The 22,454-nt window shown below is 43.4% G+C and overlaps 1 protein-coding gene across 1 annotated transcript in view; it reads right to left on the reverse strand.

Annotated features, from left to right (window-relative positions):
* LOC132818564 (vitellogenin-like) overlaps positions 1 to 22,454 on the reverse strand; it is a 98,877-nt gene that overhangs the window by 17,572 nt on the left and 58,851 nt on the right. The window contains exons 21-27 of the mRNA XM_060829621.1: positions 19,125 to 19,344; positions 11,135 to 11,254; positions 9,475 to 9,743; positions 5,623 to 5,676; positions 1,846 to 2,058; positions 469 to 611; positions 253 to 382 (exon numbers count right to left, since the gene is read on the reverse strand). Of these exons, the coding sequence (XP_060685604.1) occupies positions 253 to 382; positions 469 to 611; positions 1,846 to 2,058; positions 5,623 to 5,676; positions 9,475 to 9,743; positions 11,135 to 11,254; positions 19,125 to 19,344 (1,149 nt within the window). The remainder of the gene's footprint in view (positions 1 to 252; positions 383 to 468; positions 612 to 1,845; positions 2,059 to 5,622; positions 5,677 to 9,474; positions 9,744 to 11,134; positions 11,255 to 19,124; positions 19,345 to 22,454) is intronic.

A 22,454-nucleotide genomic window follows, 5' to 3' on the forward strand; every position in this document is an offset into this window, starting at 1 on the left:
TGCAGCACTGCTCCTTTGTCAGGTAGCTGGTGGGGCAGGATCATAAACTTAAAGACTTAACAGCAATCTAGGTTTGTTCAATACATCACATCAGGTATATGACATTTTGATCTTTGACTACAAATTCTGCATATACCTGCTGAAGGATAGCACTCTGAAAGCCTGCACTGCCAAAAAAAACCTGTTGGACTGTAACCTGATGCTGTGTGATTTGAGGCACTGTTTGGTAAAATTTAACAGAGATTGTCTTACCCTGGGTACTTTAACAATTGTATCGATGGTCCATGGTGATGTTAGGGCTATCAGTTGTGTGATCTGATGCGAAGGATTACGTTTGAATTTATTGGAAAATCCAAATAGAAAAGCAACTCCAGATCCAATCCTGGTATAAAAGAGCATTGCCGTAGTGTTATAGGTAGCGCAAATGGAAAATAGGGAAATAAGACAATTATATGACACAATACTTACACCCTTCCACCAGATATCATTGCAGTAGGGATTTCTGACCACTGAGTTTTAATTTTCATAGCTGGATGGTTTGCAAGACGTCCTAACGATGCCTCATAAGATATTTTATATTTCTGGCAGTCTTCACCCCATCTGAACATTAACTAGGAAATTTTAAAAAAAAGGACATTGTCACATTCTGCCACATAGGAAAATAAGACCTAGAACAGTACAACATAGGAACAGGCCCTTCAGCCCACCCTTTTTTTTGGCAACCATGTTGCCATTCCAATCTGCCAGCACATGATCCATTTATCTCTAATCCTTCCCTGTTCATGCAAGTTTGTGTTTGACCTGTATCAGAAAGGTTGCTCTCCACCCTTTCTCCATCAAATGATGAGGGGGCACCACACCCAGTCCAGTCAATGACCTGAGCATCCGTCAAATGCTTTAGGTCTCAAGCAGGCAGGACTCCACCCTGGGTTAATGGCTCTCTGGAACTTCCTTGACATCGATCATAGTGAGCTAGATGGCATTCTCTCTGCAGGGGCCTCAACCTTACAGTCCAAAATACCGTCAACATGTAGAGATAGAAGAAACATCCATGTTGGGAAATGCCTGGTCTCCATTCCAATTCTAGGTGTCTCTGCAAATCTGTGGCAAAATATTGATCAGGAAAGAGCATAATTTCCATCTGAATATCTGTGGAGTGCCTCAGAGAGAGTGTATGGAGGACATCTACATTTTAATGGATTAGAAATGAGTTTTAATGAAAACATATCAAGAGAAAATCCTGCAGGCAGAGGGCTAGTAACTAGAAGATGTGGATTTACAACCTTGTGATCCACTCTTCCTGGCTCACACAACAGATTAGAGACAGAATCCTGTGGTTGTAGGAAAACTGATGCTGGAGAAACTCAGCAGGTCTGGCAGCATCAGTGGACAGAGAAACAGAGTTAATGTTTTGAGTCTGGGATGACTCTTAAGAATTGAAGAAATGGGCTGAAGGTATGAAAAAGAGTTGTACTGAATCCAAAACATTAACTCTGTTTCTCCCATCATAGATGCTGCCAGATCTGCTGAGTTTCTCCAGCAGTGTCTTTGTTCCACTGAACAGCACGCTGGTTTGAGGAGAATGGAAATGTGGATCATTTGTTTTATCAATGAATTGCTATGACCTGGGGTGTGCTGCCTTTAAGGTAAATAGAATAAGGTTCAATAATTTTTTTCCCTCAAAAGAGATTCCTGTAAATCCGTGAGAAGCAGAATGTTTACAAAGGCAATGGGGAAAGTACGGGGGAAGGTATGAAATTTGGAAAGCTCTTTCAAAAACCAGAAGAGGTGCAATGGACCAATGACCTCCTTCTATGCTTTACCATTTGACAATTTATACATTACCGTTGCTTTGTGTGCTTTCGGAATTGCAGCATCGACACACATTTTCCAGCTGCTGTCTTCCTTCAGTTCGACAACTCGTATGTGCACTCTCGGCCAGGCCTCTGAACCCTCCATCGATCCTGTGAGCTGATATCCTTGCTCTTTGCCATCACCCCTTTTAGCTTGAGCAAGGATGGTGACGGATGGCGTGCCTATTGTTCCAATGAAATTACCCTAGAATCACAAACAAACAACAACAGAATGATTAATAAGGTGCAGGAGGAGGTTATTTGGCCCCTCAAAATCTGTCTCACCTCCCCTTAATTAGTTGTGTCGCTAATCAATCGCATTTTACTCCATCTATCCACCTTGGTCTGGAACACTTAATTGTATTACCTGCCAAAAATTGAGCAATTTTAGCTTGAACATTTAAACTGACCACACACTCAGTAGCCTTTCTGGACCAGTGTGTTCCAGATTTCCGCTGTCCCTTGTGTAAGTATGTGCTCCCTGTATAACCCAGAGTGAATTTTAAAATACTGACCCATTGTTTTAGACTCCCGTCAGCTGAGGAAACAATTATTATCTTTCTACCTTACCCTATTTAGTTATTATCTATTAGATTATCTATCAGTTCTTATCTAATAGGTAACCCAAATGCTTGCATTAGATCATCCCTCAATTTCCTAAACATGTGGAAATATAAGTTTATCCTCTGCAAAGTCTCACTTGTACATGTTAATGAATCTACACCACACTATACATGAATAATATGTCAGAGTCACTCTGAACTCTAGACACTGGAAAACTGTGAACTACAGACAGCCTCTAATGCAAGAATTCCTTTCACTCCATTAGAATGAATTCCCCTTGCAGTTTGCTTCCTTGCTGCCCACAATCCTCATGACATTATTTTTTGCCAGCCATTGTAAAGCAACTGGAGGTTTTCTGCAAAAACTGGGCATCTTGGAATGGAGAACACTTCACCCAGCATGCATTGCAGCTGAAAAACTGCTCTATCTGCAGGACTGGATGCTTGGAATACGTTATCCCAGGGTCATAGCGCTTTCACAGCCACCAGGCAAGAAACCTCAAATTCAGTTGAACATTCTTATTCTATATTCAATAACCAACTTGAAAGAAGGAAAGAGCCTGTGTTGCATTTCTTAAGATACTAGTGACTGGTTTCACAATGTATTCTTCTTAAGTTAAAATCACACAACACCAGCTTATAGTCCAACAGGTTTAATTGGAAGCACGCTTGCTTTTGGAGCGTCGCTCCTTCATCAGGTGATAATGGAGGGCTCAATCCTAACACACAGAATTTATAGCAAAAATTTACAGTGTGATGTAACTGAAATCATACATTGAAAAATTGATTGTCTGTTGAGCCTTTCATCTGTTTGAATTCCATGATAGTTTCACTTCTTTCATGTGCAAATCACAAAATCTTTTTTTTTAACAGCTAACCTGAGAATGTAACTTTTAACAAGAAACAGAAACAGCAGTGAGCCATTTAGCCCTCAAACCTGCATTCCACAAGATCATGGCTGACCTGCTACTTACCTCAACTCATCTTTCACACCAATGCTTCATATGTCTCAAATCTGCAATACTTTTAGAAAAAAAGCTATCTGCCTCCTCTTTAAATATTTTCTGTGATCTAGCCTCTACAACTCTCAGACATTCCTGTTGGTCTTCAGCTAATAGGCGCTTTTACATGGTTACATCATTAATCCTGAGTCTAGATTAGAGTGGTGCTGGAAAAGCACAGCAGGTCAGGCAGCATCTGAGGAGCAGGAAAATCAAAGTTTCGGGCAAAAGCCCTTCATCAGGAATAGAGGCAGGGTGCCTGCAGAGTGGAGAGATAAATGAGAGGGGGTGGGGATGGGGAGAAAGTAGCATAGAGTACAATAGGTGAATGGGGGTGGGTTGGAGGTGATAGGTCAGAGAGGAGGATGGGGGAGGGTAGCAAAGAGTACAATGGGGGAATGGGGGTGGGGATGCAGGTGATAGGTCAGAGAGAAGGGTGGAGTTGATAGGTGGAAAGGAAGATAGGCAGGTAGGACAGGTCATGAGGGCGGTGCTGAGCTAGAAGGTTGGAGCTTGGGTAAGGTGGGGGAAGGGGAAATGAGGAAACTGGTGAGCTTCAGGGCAGAGGAGATGACCTGAGGCTTGCAGTGAGAGAGAGACTCACTGAGATTCTTGTAGAGAGAGGAGGAAAACTTCTGCAAGGCAGGCATCCTTGCAAGAGGATTTGCATTAGGGTTAAAATCAACTAGGTAAAAACAAGGATTGCAGATGGCGGAAACCAGAGTCTAGATTAAAGTGTTTTTACCTACATCATCAATCCCCCATACCAAACGGTCTCTCAGCATCTCATTAAGGGTTAAACCAAACTCACATACTTGGCCAGTTGTCTGAATTGAGTGAAAACTCCAAATACTGATTCTCCTAGCTCTTGAATTGCCATTCTTTGATGGCAGGTTCGAACGAGTTAAGCTTCCCAACTAATAGCATCATGCCAGAAATGCTCGCCCCAACTCCAAACTGACTGTAGTGAGTAAATCTCTTCAGGACCATGCTTTTCTCTTGGTGCCACTGAAATAACTCCACAGAGGATGGTATCCCATCACCAATTCCCCCTTTATTTGCACATCAAGAGTGTTGGCACTGATCCAGCTCCCTCAGAGCCTGCTCTCAGTATGAACAGAACCTTTGAACCTCTTGTTTATATCTGTCAGCCAGGGCTCCCTGATTTGAGAAGATTAGCAGCTCCAATCAGGGAACTCATGTTCTATGAGGTCCATCTGGCTGACCTCATTACAATCACTACACACCCCTGTCACGCCCACTCAGAATCTTGCCTATTTCATTTGATGTCTCCTCATTCTTGTAATGAAATAATGGCATAATCTGTTTAGCTGCTCTTGATATGTCAACCCCTTTATCCCAGGAATCAGTCTGTTTTTTTCTTCATTCACTGATTGGATGTGGGCATCACTAGTTGGGTTAGCATTTATTACCCATTTTTAGCTCCCCTGGAGAAGGTGGGGGTGAGCTGCCTTCTTGAACCATTGCAGTCCATGTGCTGTAGGTTAACCCACAATACCCTGAGGAATGGAATTCCAGGATTTTGACCCAGCAACAGTGAAGGAATGACAATATTTCCAAGTCAGGATGGTGAGTGGCTTGGAGGGGAACTTGCAGAGGGCGGTGTTCCCATGTATCTGTCCTTGTCGGTCTGGATAGAAGTGGTTGTGAGTTTGGAAGGAACTGCCTAAGGATCTTTGGTGAATTTCTGCAGTGTCTCTTGTACATGGTACACACTGCTGCTACTGAGCATCAGTGGTGGAGGGAGTGGATGCTTGTAGATGTAGTGCCAGGCAAACATGCTACTTTGTCCTGGATGGTCTTGAGCTTCTTGAATGTTGTTGGATCTGCACCCAGCCAGGCAAGTGGGCAGGATTCCATCACACCTTGCAGATGGTGGGCAGGCTTTGGGTAATCGTGAGGTAAGTCAATCACTGCAATATTCCTAACTTGTGACTTGTTCTTGTAACCAGTGTGTTTTTGTGTTTATCTGTTTCTGTGTAATGTCAATCAAAGGATAAATATTGTCCTGGAACAACCCCAATGCCTTTCGTGCATGAGGGATCTTTTGAAAACGCCTGAGAGGCCAGACAAGTGCCTCAAGGGTCGGACAACATCTCATGGGGGTGTTAACCTAGATTTGGTGCTGCCCAATGACAATACAAAAAAAAATAAATTTGAAAGATTACAGCAGAATATTCTTACCTCAATATTTTCACCTGACTTGAAGTTAACATCTATCAGGTCCTGGTTTATTCTCTGTCAAAACAAAACAATGTCAGTCACTGTTTTCCACAGAATCATGTTTTAATCAGCTCCACTTTGCTACATACATATTACTGGTAAACCCTTTAACATCAATAAAGTTTAGCTTTTCCTCATCCTATCCAAGGCAGCGGTGATGGTATCTCCTGCCTGTTACTCTGACTGAGTCATGGTCTTTGTCCAGCTTGCTAATATGAGGTTCATGAACTATCATTAAAGTCACCTGGAATGAATTCTACTTTATTTTGGAAAAGGTGGGTTTGGAAATAGCATGAGAGCATAACAATATATTTTTTCTGCACCCTATCCAGCCCTGAGAGCAGATCAAAGCCCATGTGTACTGGTGGCTGACGTGGGGGAATGGGAGAGGAGACCATGGTCAGGACTTTTGCTTCCAGGTGCCTTGGGAAGCAGCAACCTTCACGTGATTCATACCAGCACCTACCACTGATGGAATCTCCCGTACAATGGAGTCCAGGCCCCAACTTACTGTTGGAACCAGGAGGAACTCAGCAGCCATTAGTCTCTCTGTTGAGGACCTGGCTACACAGCAGCAGGGAATAAAGGAAATCAAGATCAAGTTGCAAAAGGCTTCATATTTTGCTGCTGTCTGCCATGAGACTTAGGTGAGGGGGCAATTCAGTCTTTAACATAATCCCAAATAAAACAATCAACTCCTGGGTTCAGAGTACTGTTTGAAATGCTGAAATAAGGATGAAGATTTGTGCACATCAAATCACAACAAACACCACTTGTTCAAATAACAGACAGTGTAAATGCAGGTGGAATGTGTTCCGTGATTGGAGAGTCTAGAATCAGAAGGTACAGTCCCATGATATAGTTTAGGTTATTTAGGATGCTGTGGAGCATAGAACATATATTTGCACAAATGCAGTGTTCTGTATTAGATGTAATAGACATACAGCTGCATTCTTGCAGTTAACAATGAGATCAACCCAGGCTTGAATGCTGGAACAGTTGACTGGTGGCAGAATAGGATGACTATGACTGATCTCACAATCTCTGGTGCCATGGACATGCTTGCTGTGTTATTTAGTCACCATTGTGAGGTACAAGATAGATGGCTGGATTACAATAGACAATAGGTGCAGGAGTAGGCCACTCTGCCCTTCGAGCCTGCACCACCATTCATTATGATTATGGCTGATCATCCTCAATCAGTATCCTGTCCTGCCTTATCTCCATAAACCTTGATTTCACTATCCTTGAGAGCTCTATCCAACTCTTTCTTAAATGAATCCAGAGACTGGGCCACCACTGACTTCTGGGGCAGAGCATTCCACACAGCCACCACTCTCTGGGTGAAGAAGTTTCTCCTCATCTCTGTCCTAAATGGCCTACCCCTTATTTTTAAGCTGTGTCCTCTGGTTCGAGACTCTGGAAAATAATCACCAAAGCATCCACAATTTCTAGAGCCACCTCCTTCAGTACCCTGGGCTGTAGACCATCAGGCCCCAGGGACTTATCAGCCTTCAGACCTAACAGTCTCTCCAATACCAATTCCTGGCAAATATAAATTCCCTTCAGTTCAGGTCCTTCAGCCACTGTTACCTCAGGGAGATTGCTTGTGTCTTCCCCAGTGAACACAGATCTGAAGTAACAATTCAATTCTTCTGCCATTTCTTTGTTCCCCATAATATATTCCCCTGTTTCTGTCTTCAAGGGCCCAATTTTAGTCTTAACCATTTTTTTCCCTTTCACATAACCAAAAAAGTTTTTACTATCCTCCTTTATATTTTTGGCCAGTTTACCTTTGTACCTCATTTTTTCTCTGCGTATTTCCTTCTTAGTAATCCTCTGTTGTTCTTTAAAAGCTTCCCAGTCCTCCTTTTTCCCACTTATCTTTGCTATGTTATACTTTTTCTCTTTTGACTTTATGTGTTTCTTAACTTCCCTCGTCAGCCACAGCCACCCCTGCCTCCTCATATGATCTTTCTTCCTTTTTTGAGTGAACTGATCCTGCAACTTCTGCATTATAGCCAGAAATATCTGCCATTGTTGCTCCACTGTCATCTCTGCTAAGGTATTGCACCATTGAACTTTGGCCAGCTCCTCCCTTACACTCTCAAACATCTGTTCAACATGGTTGGGTGTGGGCCTTAATTTGAATAAATGCATTTATCACTGCTGTCCACCCTCTGTTCTGTATTAGTCCTTGAAAGCATGCAATTACTGGGAATAGATCAAAGATGTTTAAACAGTCACATAACACTAGGTTATCGTCCAACAGGTTTATTTAAAATCACAAGCTTTTGGAATAGTGAAGGAGAGGGAGATGCACAGGCACAGAATATATAGGCAGAGAGATAATGGCAAGATAACTTCAGGGAATTAATAGTGTCAACAGTATCTACTCACACTATTTGTACTTAATTGTTTACACTCATAATTACCTGGAATTATTCTGCTATTATCTCAGTACCTATATATTCTGTGCTGCGCGCTTTCCTCCACTTCACCTGCATTTGGTAAATCATACCCATTGCTGCCATAGAGCGTTGGTGGTGCATGGAGTAGATGTTTGTGGATATGATGTCAATCAAATGGGTTGCTTTGAATGGTGCCAAACTCCTGAGTGTTGTTGGAGCTGCACCCATCCAGGGAATGGGGAGTACTAATCACACTCCGGACTTGTACCTTGTAGATGGCGGACAGGCTTTGGGGAGTCAGGAGGTAGCTGAAAATGTGTTGTTGGAAAAGCGCAGCAGGTCAGGCAGCATCCAAGGAGCAGGAGAATCGACGTTTCGGGCATGAACTCTTCTTCAGGAAGGCTCATGCCCAAAACATCGATTCCCCTGCTCTTTGGATGCTGCCTGACCTGCTGCGCTTTTCCAGCAATACATTTTCAGCTCTGATCTCCAGCATCTGCAGTCCTCACTTTCTCCGAGGAATCAGGAGGTAAGTTACTTGCAGCAGTTTTCCTAACCTCTGCCCTGCCCCTGTAGTTACTGTACTTATATGGCTAATCAAGTTGAATTTCTGGTCAATAGTCAACCCCAGCATGTTTATATGTGGAGGATTCAGTGGTAATAACACCAATGCATGTCAAGAGCCAGTGGTTAGGTCGTCTCTTACTGGGGATGGTCAGTGTCTGGTATTTGTGTAGCGTGAATGTTACTTGCTAGTTGTCAGTCTAGGACTGAATATTGTCCAGGTTTTGTTGCATCTGAATGTGGACTGTTGAGTAATGTGCTGATTTTTATTTTTTTTTTAATTAGACTACAAGTCTTAAAATGTGAAATGCCATCCTTTGATTCTTTCAGTCAGTCACTGGAAAATTCAAACAATGTATAATTGAGACATTGGTTGTAACCATATCTCATTGTTTTCTTGCTTTCCCTTATTGGGACAGACATGGCACATACATCACCTCACCCACTGCCAGGCAAAAATATCAAATGCCCTCCCCCCGTAGAAGAGGAGACGAAGGCATTTGCAGCATTTTAGTGCAGGTCTGTATGTTCAACTACAAATTTATAAATTATAGTGTTTAGAAACCCCATCCTCATACTAATCCAACCCTGGAGATAAAAATGGAATAACCTTCCTTAAAGTTTAAATATTGTTCCCCAAGCACACGGAGTGGGATATTAACCCAAGGCCTTTGCCTGAAACGTTGATTCTCCTGCTCCTCGGATGTTGCCTGACCTGCTGTGCTTTTCCAGTGCCACATTCTCGACTCATTAACCCAGTCCACAACCACTATTGTACAACTGGTTCAAAGTAAAGTTTCAGAACTGAAGCTGCTAAAAACTGAGAAGTGAGAAATACCCATGCACTGCTGGAGAACATGTCGTTGCTGGTGCTGTTAACAGCATGACGATCTCTGCTGTTGCTGCCCCTTTTGGATATTGAAACCTGTCGGTCTTCCTTCTGGTGAACGCTGTGGTACATGCTGCCTGAATTGTCACTTGACACTGAAGAACTTTGGGAGGTCGTCTTGCTTCCTGACAAACTTATAGAAATGGACCTGTCTGAGGAGCTCCTGGCCCAGGTTTGGTTTTCCATTCTTCTCTGTAAATGAGACACTACTTTAAGAACTGGGACAAATATTTGAGTTTCATGAAATCAGCAGAAACTGAGTGTTTGAAGGACATTTGAAATCTTTCAGCAGGTGAGCGAGAACAATATAACATTGGCTCACTTCTCGAATTAAATTGAATTAGATTGAAATTGCTTTCAGTTCATCATATGACCATTAGGCACAGGAGCTGAAGTAGGCCATCAGCTCCACCATTCAATGAGATCATGGTTGATCTGATCATCCTCAACTCTACTCTCCTGCCTTTTCCTTATAACCCTTGATTCCCTTCCTAATTAAAAACCTGTCTGTCTCAGCTTTGACTATAGTTAATAACCATCCCTTGATAGCCCTCTGCAGTACAGAATTCCACAGATTCACCACTCATTAATAGAAGAAATTCCTCTTCATTTCTGTCGATGATAATGGTGAGCTTGAAACTCATTCACATATAATCTGCATTTTATCCCCTGGATACTGAGACTATGCTCTCATTATGTGATACAGAAAGAAAATTTCCATTTCCCTTTATCCCACACCTTTTTTTTGTACAATCCACAATGGATATTTTCAAGTTTTGACAAAGACTCCTTTACCATTCTCACTCCGTGAACCTACACCACAAAGAGATATTATTTGCTTTAAAGAGACACAAAATGCTGAATGCAAGAAAGCAATGTCAGAAGGGGAACAGCAATTTATACAACAAGAGATTGCTGATTGCCTGGACCATGGCAGGCATAGAGATATACTGAGTTCTGTGAACTGTCAATCTTAGTTAATTGATTAATCTCTAAGTTTAATCAGTTTAGCAGGATGGACAGTTAGCAGTCCCTATAGCCAACTATGGTCAAAGTAATCATCAACAACCACATCTCATGCTGCAAAAATTGTTGCTGTTTAATTTTGGTTTCTTGCATTCTAGCTGAAAGTGTGTTGCTGGAAAAGCGCAGCCGGTCAGGCAGCATCCAAGGAGCAGAAGAATCAATGTTTCGGGCATGAGCCCTTCTTCAGGAATTGTTCATATACTGTTAACCTTGGACCTGAAGAAGGGCTCATGCCCGAAACATCGATTCTCCTGTTCCTTGGATGCTGCCTGACCTGCTGCGCTTTTCCAGCAACACATTTTCAGCTCTGCTCTCCAGCATCTGCAGACCTCACTTTCTCCTTGTTGCTTTCTAGCCCTGATGAATACAAGTGCAAAGTTTCCATTCTATGTCTTTGTTTTAGCAATATTTAAGTTCTGTTCTACCAAGCCACTATGATTCGTTGAGTATAAAACACATTAGGTCAAGAAAACCTTCATAGAAATGTAATTTTTTGTTTGTAAGATTGCAAAAACAATTTAAGGCTTTTCTAAACATATTAAAGAATATGACAGGTTGACCTTTGCTTCTAGCAGGACTGTACGTGGACGGACTCTTTCAGGGATCTGCTCCTCTCTCTCCAGAAACCGAACCATTTTGGCACTTGCTTTGGGACCTGTCTGTACTTCCAGCCGCAACCTTTTGATTCTAGACTCTGACTGTACTGGAAACCAAAAGAAGGGGTTTTGTTATAAGTTGTGTAGCTCTGTACATTGAACAGTGCAGGAGCCCTTGTCAAGTCAAATGGAGAGAAACTGCAGAAAGCTGCTACACAAAGGGGCTTGAGGTGAACTTTCTCACAAAACACAGAAAGCCAACACACAGGGGCAGCAGGTAATTGGGAATATGAGTGGAATGTTAGCCTTTATTTTGAAGGAGTTGGAGTATAAGAGAAGGGACGTCTTTCTACAACTGTACAAGGTGTTTGTGAGACCACATCCGGAGTACTGTGAGCAGTCTTAGTCCCCTTATTCATTTCACTGGAGGCAGATCAGAAAAGATTCATTAGGATGCTTCCCAGTATGGAGGGATTGTCTTATGAATAAAGATTAAACAGGTTGGGACTCTACTCATTGGAGTTTAGAAGAATGACAGATGGTCTCATTGAAACATCTCAGCTTCTTAAGGGTCAATGCTGAGAGGATGTTCCTCCTCATGGGAGAGTCTAGGACCAAAGGACCACAGTCTCAGAATAAAGGGGCACCAATTTCAGACCGAGATGAGGAGGAATTTCTTCTCTCAAAGGTTTGTGAGTCTTTGGAACTCCTTGCCACTACCGGCTGCACGGGCAAAGTCCTTATGTATATTTAAAGCCAACATAGATTCTTGAGGGATCTTGGGAAGACCATAGATTCCTGAAAGTGGCCACACAAGTAGACAGTTGGTGAATAAGGTGTATGGCATGCTTGCCTTTATTGGTCGGGGAATTGAGTTCAAGAGTCAGGATGACATGTGGCAGCTTTATAAGACTTTGGTTATGCCATACTTAGAGTATTGTGTTCGATTCTGGTCGCCACATTACAGGGAAGATGTGGAAGCTTTGGAGAGGATGCAGAAAGGGCTTACCAGGATGCTGCCTGGATTAGACGGTATGAGCTGTAAGGAGAGGCTTTGGAGAGGATGCAGAAAGGGCTTACCAGGATGCTGCCTGGATTAGAGGGTATAAGCTGTAAGGAGAGGCTAGAGAAACTCAGATTGTTTTCTCTGAAGTTTTGGTTGTTGGAAGAACTCCGAATCAGAATTGATGATCTGGAATCTGAGCTTCAAACACTGTGGCACATCCAGGAGGGAGAGAATTATTTTGTTTCAGGAGGCAGTCACACCTGGTAGATTAAGTAATTCAAATTCAGTTAGTGATCACGGACAACAGGGTGTGATGTAGGTGAGGCAAGTAGGGGGATTCTGAGTTCAGGAGTGCAGGAGCCTCAGCCCTTGACCTTGTCCAACAGGCACGAGATTCTTGCTCCCTGTACAGATGAGGAAAATGGCTGTGGACAGGATGAGCCAGCTGACCACAGCACCATGGTGCAGAAGGCCATTCAAGAGGGGGAAGCAAAAAGACAAGTAGTTGTCATAGGGGATTCTATAATTAGAGGGACGGATAGTATCCTTTGTGAGCCGGATCAGGAGCCCCGCATGGTGTGTTGCCTGCCCGGTGCCAGGGTGCAGGACATCTCCGACCGGCTTGAAAGGATATTGGAGCGGGAGGGGGAGGATCCAGTTGTTGTGGTCCATGTTGGAACTAACAACATAGGCAAGGTTAGGAAGGAAGATCTGTTTGGGGATTATCAATCACCAGGAAGGAAATTGAAGAACAGATCCTCAAGGGTCATAATCTCTGGATTACTGTTCGAGCCACATGCTAATTGGCACAAGGATAAGAATGTTAGAGAAGTAAACACGTGGCTAAGGGATTAGTGTGAGAAAGAGAGATTCCATTTCTTGGGACATTAGCGTCAGTTTTGGAATCAGAGGGATCTGTACCAATGGGACGGTCTCCACCTGAACCGATCTGGAACCAGCGTTCTGGCGTAAAGGATAAATAGGGTGGTCACTATTGTGAGTCGGGGGAAGGGAAAGGGAAAGCCACAGGGAGTATGGAGTCAAACAGAAAGATAAGCAGCAGGTTAGCATGTGTGCAGGGTTTTAGTTCAAGACAGTCTAGGAATGAAGCAAAAAGGAAGGATAACTTAGGACATATTACGACAGAAGTTGGAAATCATGAGGATAAGAAAATTAGCATTAAGGCATTTTACCTGAATGCTCATCATATTCGTAATTAAGTAGATGAATTAATGGCATAAATGGTCGTGAATGATTATGATGTGGTAGGCATCACAGAGACGTGGTTGCAAAAGTTCAGGATTGGGAGAAAGGGAATTCATGGAATACTTTTGGAACAGCTTGTGATGGAGCCCACAAGGGAGCAGGCTATTCTGGATTTAGTACTATGTAATGAGCTAGACTTTATAAAAGATCTTATAGTAAGGGAACATTTAGGAGGCAGCGATGGTAATATGGTAGAGTTCAGACAGCAGTTTGAAAGAGAGAAGGCAAAATCAGATGTTATGGTGTTACAGTTAAATAAAGGTAATTACAGGGCAAGAGTGAGGAACTGATGAAAATGACCGGAAGCAGAGTTTAGCAGGGAAGACAGTAGAGCAACAGTGGCAGGAATTTCTGGGTGTAATTGAGGACACAGTACAGAGGTTCATCCCAAAGAAAATAAAGATAATCTGGGGGGTATTAGACAGCCATGGTTAACAAAGGAAGTCAGGAAATGTATCAGAGAAAGAGAGAGCCTATAAAGCCTATAAAGCCTATTATGGGCGGCACGGTGGCACAGTGGTTAGCACTGCTGCCTCACAGCGCCTGTAGACCCGGGTTCAATTCCCGACTCAGGCGACTGACTGTGTGGAGTTTGCACGTTCTCCCCGTGTCTGCGTGGGTTTCCTCCGGGTGCTCCGGTTTCCTCCCACAGTCACAAAGATGTGCGGGTCAGGTGAATTGGCCAAGCTAAATTGCCTGTAGTGTTAGGTAAGGGGTAAAATGTAGGGGTATGGGTGGGTTGCGCTTCGGCGGGTCGGTGTGGACTTGTTGGGCCGAAGGGCCTGTTTCCACACTGTAAGTCTAATCTAATAAAAAAGTGGCCAAGAGCACTGGGAAATCAGAAGATTGGGAAGACTACAAACAGAGGATAACAAAGAGAGAAATAAGGAAGGAGAGGATCAAATATGAAGGTAAGCTAGCCAGTAATATTAGAAATCATAGAACAAAGAACAAAGAACGAAGAAAATTTACAGCCCAGGAACAGGCCCTTCAGCCCTCCAAGCCTGAGCCGATCCAAATGTAGTGTCTAAACCTGTCGGTCAATTCCTGAGCATCTGTACCCCTCTGTTCCCCACCTACTCATGCATCTGTCCAGATGCATCTTAAATGAATCTACCATGCCTGCCTCTACCACCTCTGCTGGCAACACGTTCCAGATGCCCACCACCGTCTGTGTGAAGTACTTACCGTGTGGATCCCCCTTAAACTTTCCACCTCTCACTTTGAAAGCATGACCTCTCGTCATTGAATCCTTGACCCTGGGAAAAAGCATGTCTCTATCCACCCTGTCTATACCCTTCATGATTTCGTAAACCTCAATCAGGTACTCCCTCAATCTCCTTTTTTCTACTGAAAATAAACCTAACCTACTCAACCTCTCTTCATAGCGAGCACCTTCCATACCAGGCAACATCCTCGTAAACCTTCTCTGCACCCTCTCCAAAGTGTCCACATCCTTTGGGTAATGTCGCGACCAGAACTGTACACAGTATTCTAAATGCGGCCGAACCAATGTCTTGTATAATTTTAACATGACTTGCCAGCTCTTATACTCAATACCCCGTCCAATGAAGGAAAGCATACTATATGCCTTCTTAACCACTCTATCCACCTGTGCAGCTACCTTCAGGGTACAATGGACCTGTACTCCCAGATCTCTCTGCCCAGCAACCATTCCCAAGGCTCTTCCATTCATTGTATAATTCACTCTAGAATTAGTCTTGCCTAAATGCATCACCTCACATTTGTCTGGAATGAAAGCCATCTGCCACTTTTCTGCCCAACTCTCCAGTCTATCTATATCCTCCTGTATTCTCTGACAGTCCCTTATACTTTCTACTACTCCACCAATCTGCAAACTTGCTGATCATACCAACAGTGCTCTCTTCCAGATCATTTATGTATATTACAAATAACAGTGGCCCCAACACTGACCCCGGTGGATCACCACTGGTCACTTTTCTCCATTTTGAGAAACTCCCTTCAACTACTACTCTCTGTCTCCCGTTGCTCAACCAGTTCTTTATCCACCTAGCTAGAACATCCTGCACACCATGTGACTTCACTTTCTCCATTAGTTTACCACGGGGAACCTTATCAAATGCCTTACTAAAGTCCATGTATATGACATTAACAGCCTTTCCTTCATCTAACAACTTGGTCACTTCCTCGAAGAACTCTATTAAGTTGGTAAGGCGCGATCTCCCCTGCACAAAACCATATTGCCCATCATTGATAAGCTCATTCATTTCCAAATATAAATAGATCCTACCTCTCAGTACCCTCTCCAGCAACTTCCCCACCACTGACGTCAGGCTCACTGGTCTGTAGTTACCCGGATTATCCCTACTACCCTTCTTGTACAGGGGGACAACATGAGCAACCCTCCAGTCCTCCGGCACCTCACCTGTATTTAAGGATGCCACAAAGATTTCTGTCAGGGCCCAGCTATTTTCTCTCTCGCCTCACTCAGCAACCTGGGATAGATCCCATCCGGTCCTGGGGACTTGTCCACCTTAATAACCTCTAGAATACCCAGCACATCTTCCCTACTTATGCCAACGTGATACAGACTAATCAAACTTCTATCTCTAATCTCAAGATTCATCATGTTCCTCTCCTCAGTGAACATTGATGCAAAGTTATCATTCAGAATCTCACCCATTCTCTTAGGTTCAGCACACAGCCTTCCTTCGTTATCCTTTAGTAGACCAATCCTTTCTCTAGTTACCCACTTTCTTCTTATATAAGAATAAAATGCTTTGGGATTTTCCTTAATTCTGCTCACTAAAGGTATTTCATGGCCCCTTTTAGCCCGCTCGGTTCCTCGTTTAAGACTTGTCCTACTCTTCCGATATTCCTCCAGGGCCTGTTCTGTTCTTAGCTGCCTAGACCTTATGTACGCTTCCCTTTTCCTCTTGGCTGGTCGTACAGTTTCTCCTGTCATCCACGGTTCATGAATCTTGCCCTTTCTATACTTCGCCTTCAACGGGACATGCCTATCCTGCGCTACCGTTAACCTATCTTTGAAATCCTTCCACATCTCAAATGAGGACTTCCCTTCAAATAACTGTATCCAATCCATATTTCCCAGCTCCTGCCCAATTTTGATTATATTTGGCCTTGGCCCTGTTTCTTACTCTTCCATTAGGACCACTCTCATCTTTATCTACGAGTATTCTAAAACTTATAGAATTGTGGTCACTGTTCCAAAAGAAATTCCCCACCACAACTTCTACCACCTGTCCTGGCTCGTTCCCCAGTACCAGGTCCAATATGGCCCCTTCCCTCATCGGACTATTGACATACTGCTCTAGAAAACTCTCCTGGATGCTTCTTACAAATTCTACTCCATCCAGACCTCTGATGCTAAGTGTATCCCAGTCAATGTTGGGAAAATTAAAATGTCCCATCACCACTACCCTATTGCCTCTACATTTATTCATAAGTAAAAGTTTCTTTCAATACATTTGAAACAAACAAGAGGCAAAAGTAGAAATCGGGCTCTTCCAAATTGATGCTGGAAGGCTAGTGTTGGGAGATAAGGAAATAGCTGAAGAACTTAATCAATACTTTGTGTCAGTCTTCACAGTGGAAGACATGAGTAATATCCCAACAATTAAGGAGAGTCAGTGGGCAGAGTTGAGTATAGTAGCATTACAAAAGAGAAAATGTGAGAAAACTAATACGTCTAAAAAATTGATAAATCTCCTGGCCCTGATGGGCTACATCCTAGAGTTCTGAGGGAAATGGCTGAGGAAATAGTAGAGGCGTTGGTTGTAATCTTTAAAAAATCATTGGAGTCAGGGAAAGACCCAGATGATTGGAAAATCGCTGTTGTAACCCCCTTGTTCAAGGAAGGATCAAGACAAAATTATGGGCCAATTGGCCTAACATTGGTTGTATGTAAAATTCTAGAATCCATCGTTAAGGATAAAATTTCAAAATTTTGGAAGTGCAGGGTCGGATTTAGTAAGGGGAGATTGTGCCTGACAAACCTGTTAGAACACTTTGAAGAGGTAACAAGTAGGTTAGGCCAGGGATTCCAGTGGATGTTATCTATCTAGGCTTCCAAAAGGCCTTTGTTAAGATGCCTCACGAGAGGCTACTGAGTAAAGTGAGGGCCCATGGTGTTTGAGGTGAGCCACTGGTATAGATTGAGGATTGGCTGTCTGACAGAAGGCAGAGAGTTGGGTAAAAGGTACTTTTTCTGAATGGCAGCTGGTGATAAGTGGGGTCCCGTAGGGTTCAGTGTTGGAGCCCCAGCTGTTCTCTTCATATATTAATGATCTGGATGTGGGGACTGGGACATTCTGGTGAAGTTCGCCGATGATACAAAGTTAGGTGGACAGGCAGGTAGCTCTGAGGAGCTGGGGAGGCTGCTGAAATATTTAGACAGTTTAGGAGAGTGGTCCAAGAAATGGCTGATGAAATTCAATGTGAGCAAATGCGAGGTCCTGCACTTTGGAAAAAAGAATACAGGCATGGACTATTTTCTAAACAGTGAGAAAATTCTTAATGCCAAAGTACAAAGGGATCTGGGAGTGCTAGTCTCTAAAGGTTGACTTGAAGGTTGAGTGCGTGGTTAAGAAAGCAAATGTAATGGTGTACTTTATCTCGAGGGTTGGAATATAAGAGCAGCGATGTGCTACTGAGACTTTATAAAGTTCTAGTTAGGCCCCATTTAGAATATTGTGTCCAATTTTGGGCCCCACATCTCAGAAAGGACATACTGGCACTAGAGTGGGTCCAGCGGAGATTCACACGGACGATCCCCGGAATGGTAGGCCTAACAAATGATCTTGGGATTGTATTCATTAGAGTTTAGAAGATTGAGGGGAGATCTAATAGAAATTTACAAGTTACGGCATGGTTTAGAAAGGGTGGATGCTAGGAATTTGTTTCCGTTTGGAGGGGAGGCTTGGACCCATGGGCACAGCCTTAGAATTAGAGGGGGCCAATTTAGAATGGAAATGAGGAGACATCTCTTCAGCCAGAGAGTGGTGGGCCTGTGGAATTAATTGCCACAGAGCGCAGTGGAGGCCAGGACATTAAATGTCTTCAAGGCAGAGATTGATAAATTCTTGATCTCGCAAGGGCTACGGGGAGAGTGCAGGTAAGTGGTGTTGAAATGCCCATCAGCCATGATTAAATGGCAGAGTGGACTCGATGGGCTGAGTGGCCTTACTTCCACTCCTATGTCTTACGGAACAGCAAAGGCTGAGGGAAGACTTGAAAGAAGTTTATAAAATTATGAGATACCAAAAGTAAGGTTGACGGTCAGAGTTGAAATGTATAAATCAAGTGGCATACATTTAAGGTGAGGGTGGAAAGTTCAAAGGAGATGTGAGGGGCAGGTTTTTCTTTACACAGAGAGTGGTTGGAGTGTGGAATGTGCTGCCTGGGGTAGTGGTGGAGGCAGATACAATAGGAGTGTTTAAGAGGTCATGAATATACAAGGAATGGAGGGATATGGAGCAAGGACAGGCAGAAGGGACTAGTTTAAATTGGCATCATGTTCAGCACAACATTGTGGGCTGAAAGGCCTGTTCCTGTATTCTTTGTGTTTGATCAGTCGGGCAATGATGGTTATGAGAAGAAGGCAGGAAAGTGGACATGATGACTGTGTGATGATTGGGTGAACAGGCTTGGTGGCCAAATAGCCTACACCTGTCCCTATTACTTACAGTCTATTAAGTCTGTACCTGGTCTGATTACAATTCTGGCTTTGTGCACTCCCATCAGCCTGTATAGCGGACCATGACGGATGTAAACAGCACTTGCTGACTTTGCGTCCAGACACACGTCAAAGCCAAATGTTGTCATTCTCGCACAAGTGTTGCTCACTGTGGGCCTTGGGGCTCGTCGGTGTGTTTGATCGTGACACTCATCTTCATCAGCGATATATCCTGAACAAACCGCTAACTGTGCAGAAGGAAACAAACAAGGAACAATTTGTTTGTGAGCATGCACAAGTTTAATTGAGTTGCCTCATGATTTTACATGTGATATTTGCAAGTAAAAGCGCTTCACTGAGACAGTGACTCCCATTCCAAGGTATTTCATTGACTATGGAACATACTTGCTAAATCCTTCAAGTCAGGAGAAGTTATTGTACTAATACAGTAGTTTAGTTATTTCTGTCCATCAACCAGTAACAAGATAAGAACCATAGGATCAGGAATAGGCAATTAAGACCATAAGGAATAGGAGGAAGCCATTCAGGCCATCAGTAGTCCACTGATACCATAACCAATCTTCTGCTTCAGGGTAATTCTCATGCAGTATCCCGTATGCTTTGATGTTTTTAATATCTAGGGCTTTCACATACCTCTGCAGCAGAAAATTCCAAAGATCCATCACTCACCAAGTGAAGAAATTCCTCCTCATCTCAGTCCTAAATGGCTTCACCTTAACCTTGAGCCTGTGTGTGTTAGATTCCCCTTCAGCGACGGGAGAAACCCTTCCTGCATCGACTCTGTCATTCCCTGCATTTATTGAGTTTGTTTGAATGACATCAACTCCCATTCTTCTGAGCTCCTGACAATATAGGTCCAGACCTTGGAGTGCGTGTCCACTGGTCCTTGGCAGGACAGATCCATAAAATTGGAAAGACAGCATTTGGAAGTGCGTACAATTTTGCTGAGGTCCCAAATGGAATTTTCTTCCTCAGTTCTATTCAGTATATCATAGGAAGGGCATAAGTGCACCAAAGAGCAGGCAAAGAGGATTCATAGAACTGTAGAATCCCTACAGTGTGGAAGCAGGTTCAATGGCCCATTGGACCTACCCATATCCACCTCCTACTCCTGTAACCCTGCATGCCCCATGGCTAACCCACTTAGCCTGCACACTGTGGGCAATTTAGCATGGCCAATCCACCCTAACCTGCACATTTTTGGACTTTGGGTGGAAACAGGAGGAAACCCACACAGACACGGGGAGAATGTGCAAACTCCACACAGACACGGGGAGAATGTGCAAACTCCACACAGACACGGGGAGAACATGCAAACTCCACACAGACACGGGAAGAATGTGCAAACTCCACACAGACAGTCACACAGAATCAAACCCAGGTTCATGGAGCTGTGAGGCATCAGTGCAAACCATTAAGGCAATCTGCTATTGGTAAAAATATTTTCAGGACTTGAAAATTGTGGCAATGAGGGAGCACGGGCTTTGTTCTTCAGAACAGAGGAGGCTCAGGGACATCCTAACTGTGATGTATAAAATAATGAAAGGTCTACAGAAAGTGAACAGGGAAGACCTGTTTCCTCTAGAAGGGATGTAAATTACCAGGGTGGTGGAGGAAGTGGGGTGGGGGTTTGAATGTCAGGTGATTAATGAAAAGTTTAGAAGGAATGTGCAAAGAAGCTTTTTCACCAGAAGGTGGTGGGATTGGAATTCACTTCCCAGTTCGACAATGGAGGTAAAAACCCTCAATTCATACAAAAGGTTCCCAGATCTGTAGCAAAAGTGCTGTTACCAGGAAGGTGTTGCCTGAAAAGGATTACTCAAACCTTTCACTTAGGTATTTTACCTTCTGTGACAGACAACGGGCAGGGAACTGACTCACACTTCAATTAAACTAAGTGTTCTTAATCCTTTAAGTAGCAATACTCAATATAAAACATAATTCATTGTCACATTTACTTTTTTTTATCTAACTTGGTCTGGAAGGCTTTTCTTGAGAAAATTTCTTTGTTCTGCTAACTTATCTGAAAATGTCCTCCATTTCCTGAAAGTTCTCTGGCACTCAGCCATGAGTTGATCAAAGCCTGATCATATTGTTCGATCCCAGCCAATGGAGTTTGCTGGTAATCAAGTCTCAAATGTTTACAGCAAGTCGGAGATGTTCTCTGAAGTGCTTTGCAAGTAGGTGATAGGAGGTCATGTTGTGGCTGTACAGGACATTGGTTAGGCCGCTTTTGGAATGCTGCATTTAATTCTGGCCTCCTTGCTCTAGGAAGGATGTTGTGAAACTTGAAAGGATTCAGAAAATATCTACAAGGATGTTGCCAGGGTTGGAGGGTTTGAGCTACAGAGAGAGGCTGAATAGGCTGGCGCTGTTTTCCCTGGAGTGTTGGAGGCTGAGGGGTGACCTTATAAAATCACGAGGGGCCTGGACAATCAAGGTATTTTACCCAGGGAGTCCAAAACTAGAAGGCTTTGGTTTAAGGTGAGAGGGGAAAAATTTAAACGGGACCTAAGGGCCAATTTTTTCACACAGAGGGTGGTGTGTGTGTATAGAATGAGCTGCTAGAGGAAGTGATGGATGCTGGTACAATTACAGCATTTAAAAGGCATCTGGATGGGCATATGACTAGGAAAAGTTTTGAGGGATATGGGCCAAATGCTGACAAATGGGAATTTAAAATATCTGGTTGGTGTTTAGGAGTTAGACAGATGGGCGCATTTCCATGCTTTAAAGCTCTTTGACTCTATCTTTGTTCCATTTTCCTTATTGCTGAAGAGGCACTCCAGCAAATTAATAACACCCTTGGAGGGTTTGGATCTGGTTTAATTTCATAGGATGATAATTGACTTGTGGATTAGTGCAATACTTAAGTAAATAATGAAACTTATTGAAGTCATTCACTCTTGGTTGAGTTAAACTTCAGTATTGCATCAGCAACCTGTGTTCAACTTTCAGTCCCCATTGAGGTTGCAGGATGTCTGATTCAGCAAGAGGCCATTTAAACCATCATACCTCTCCTGGATCACCAAATTAGGAGTACACTTTTTGCTGTAAACATGCACATTACAGATTTAATGGCACCCTTCTGGATCAGGTGGGACCTGAATCCAAATCTTCAGGCCCAGAGGTAGGGACCCTAACACTGACAGAGATCCCAAAGGTAAGGATGCCATATCCCCAGAGGACCACTGTCTCATTAGATGGAGACAACTGAGGGTCAGCACGCTTCAGGACAGGGGAGAGATCAAGAAGGTGGGACCTTTCGTTGTAATCTCATAGGTGCAGGAATTGAACCTATGCTGATGGTGTTACTTTACATCATAAAACAGCTGCC

The sequence above is a fragment of the Hemiscyllium ocellatum genome, chromosome 9 (assembly GCF_020745735.1).
Source record: "Hemiscyllium ocellatum isolate sHemOce1 chromosome 9, sHemOce1.pat.X.cur, whole genome shotgun sequence".
In the NCBI taxonomy this organism is placed as follows: domain Eukaryota; kingdom Metazoa; phylum Chordata; class Chondrichthyes; order Orectolobiformes; family Hemiscylliidae; genus Hemiscyllium; species Hemiscyllium ocellatum.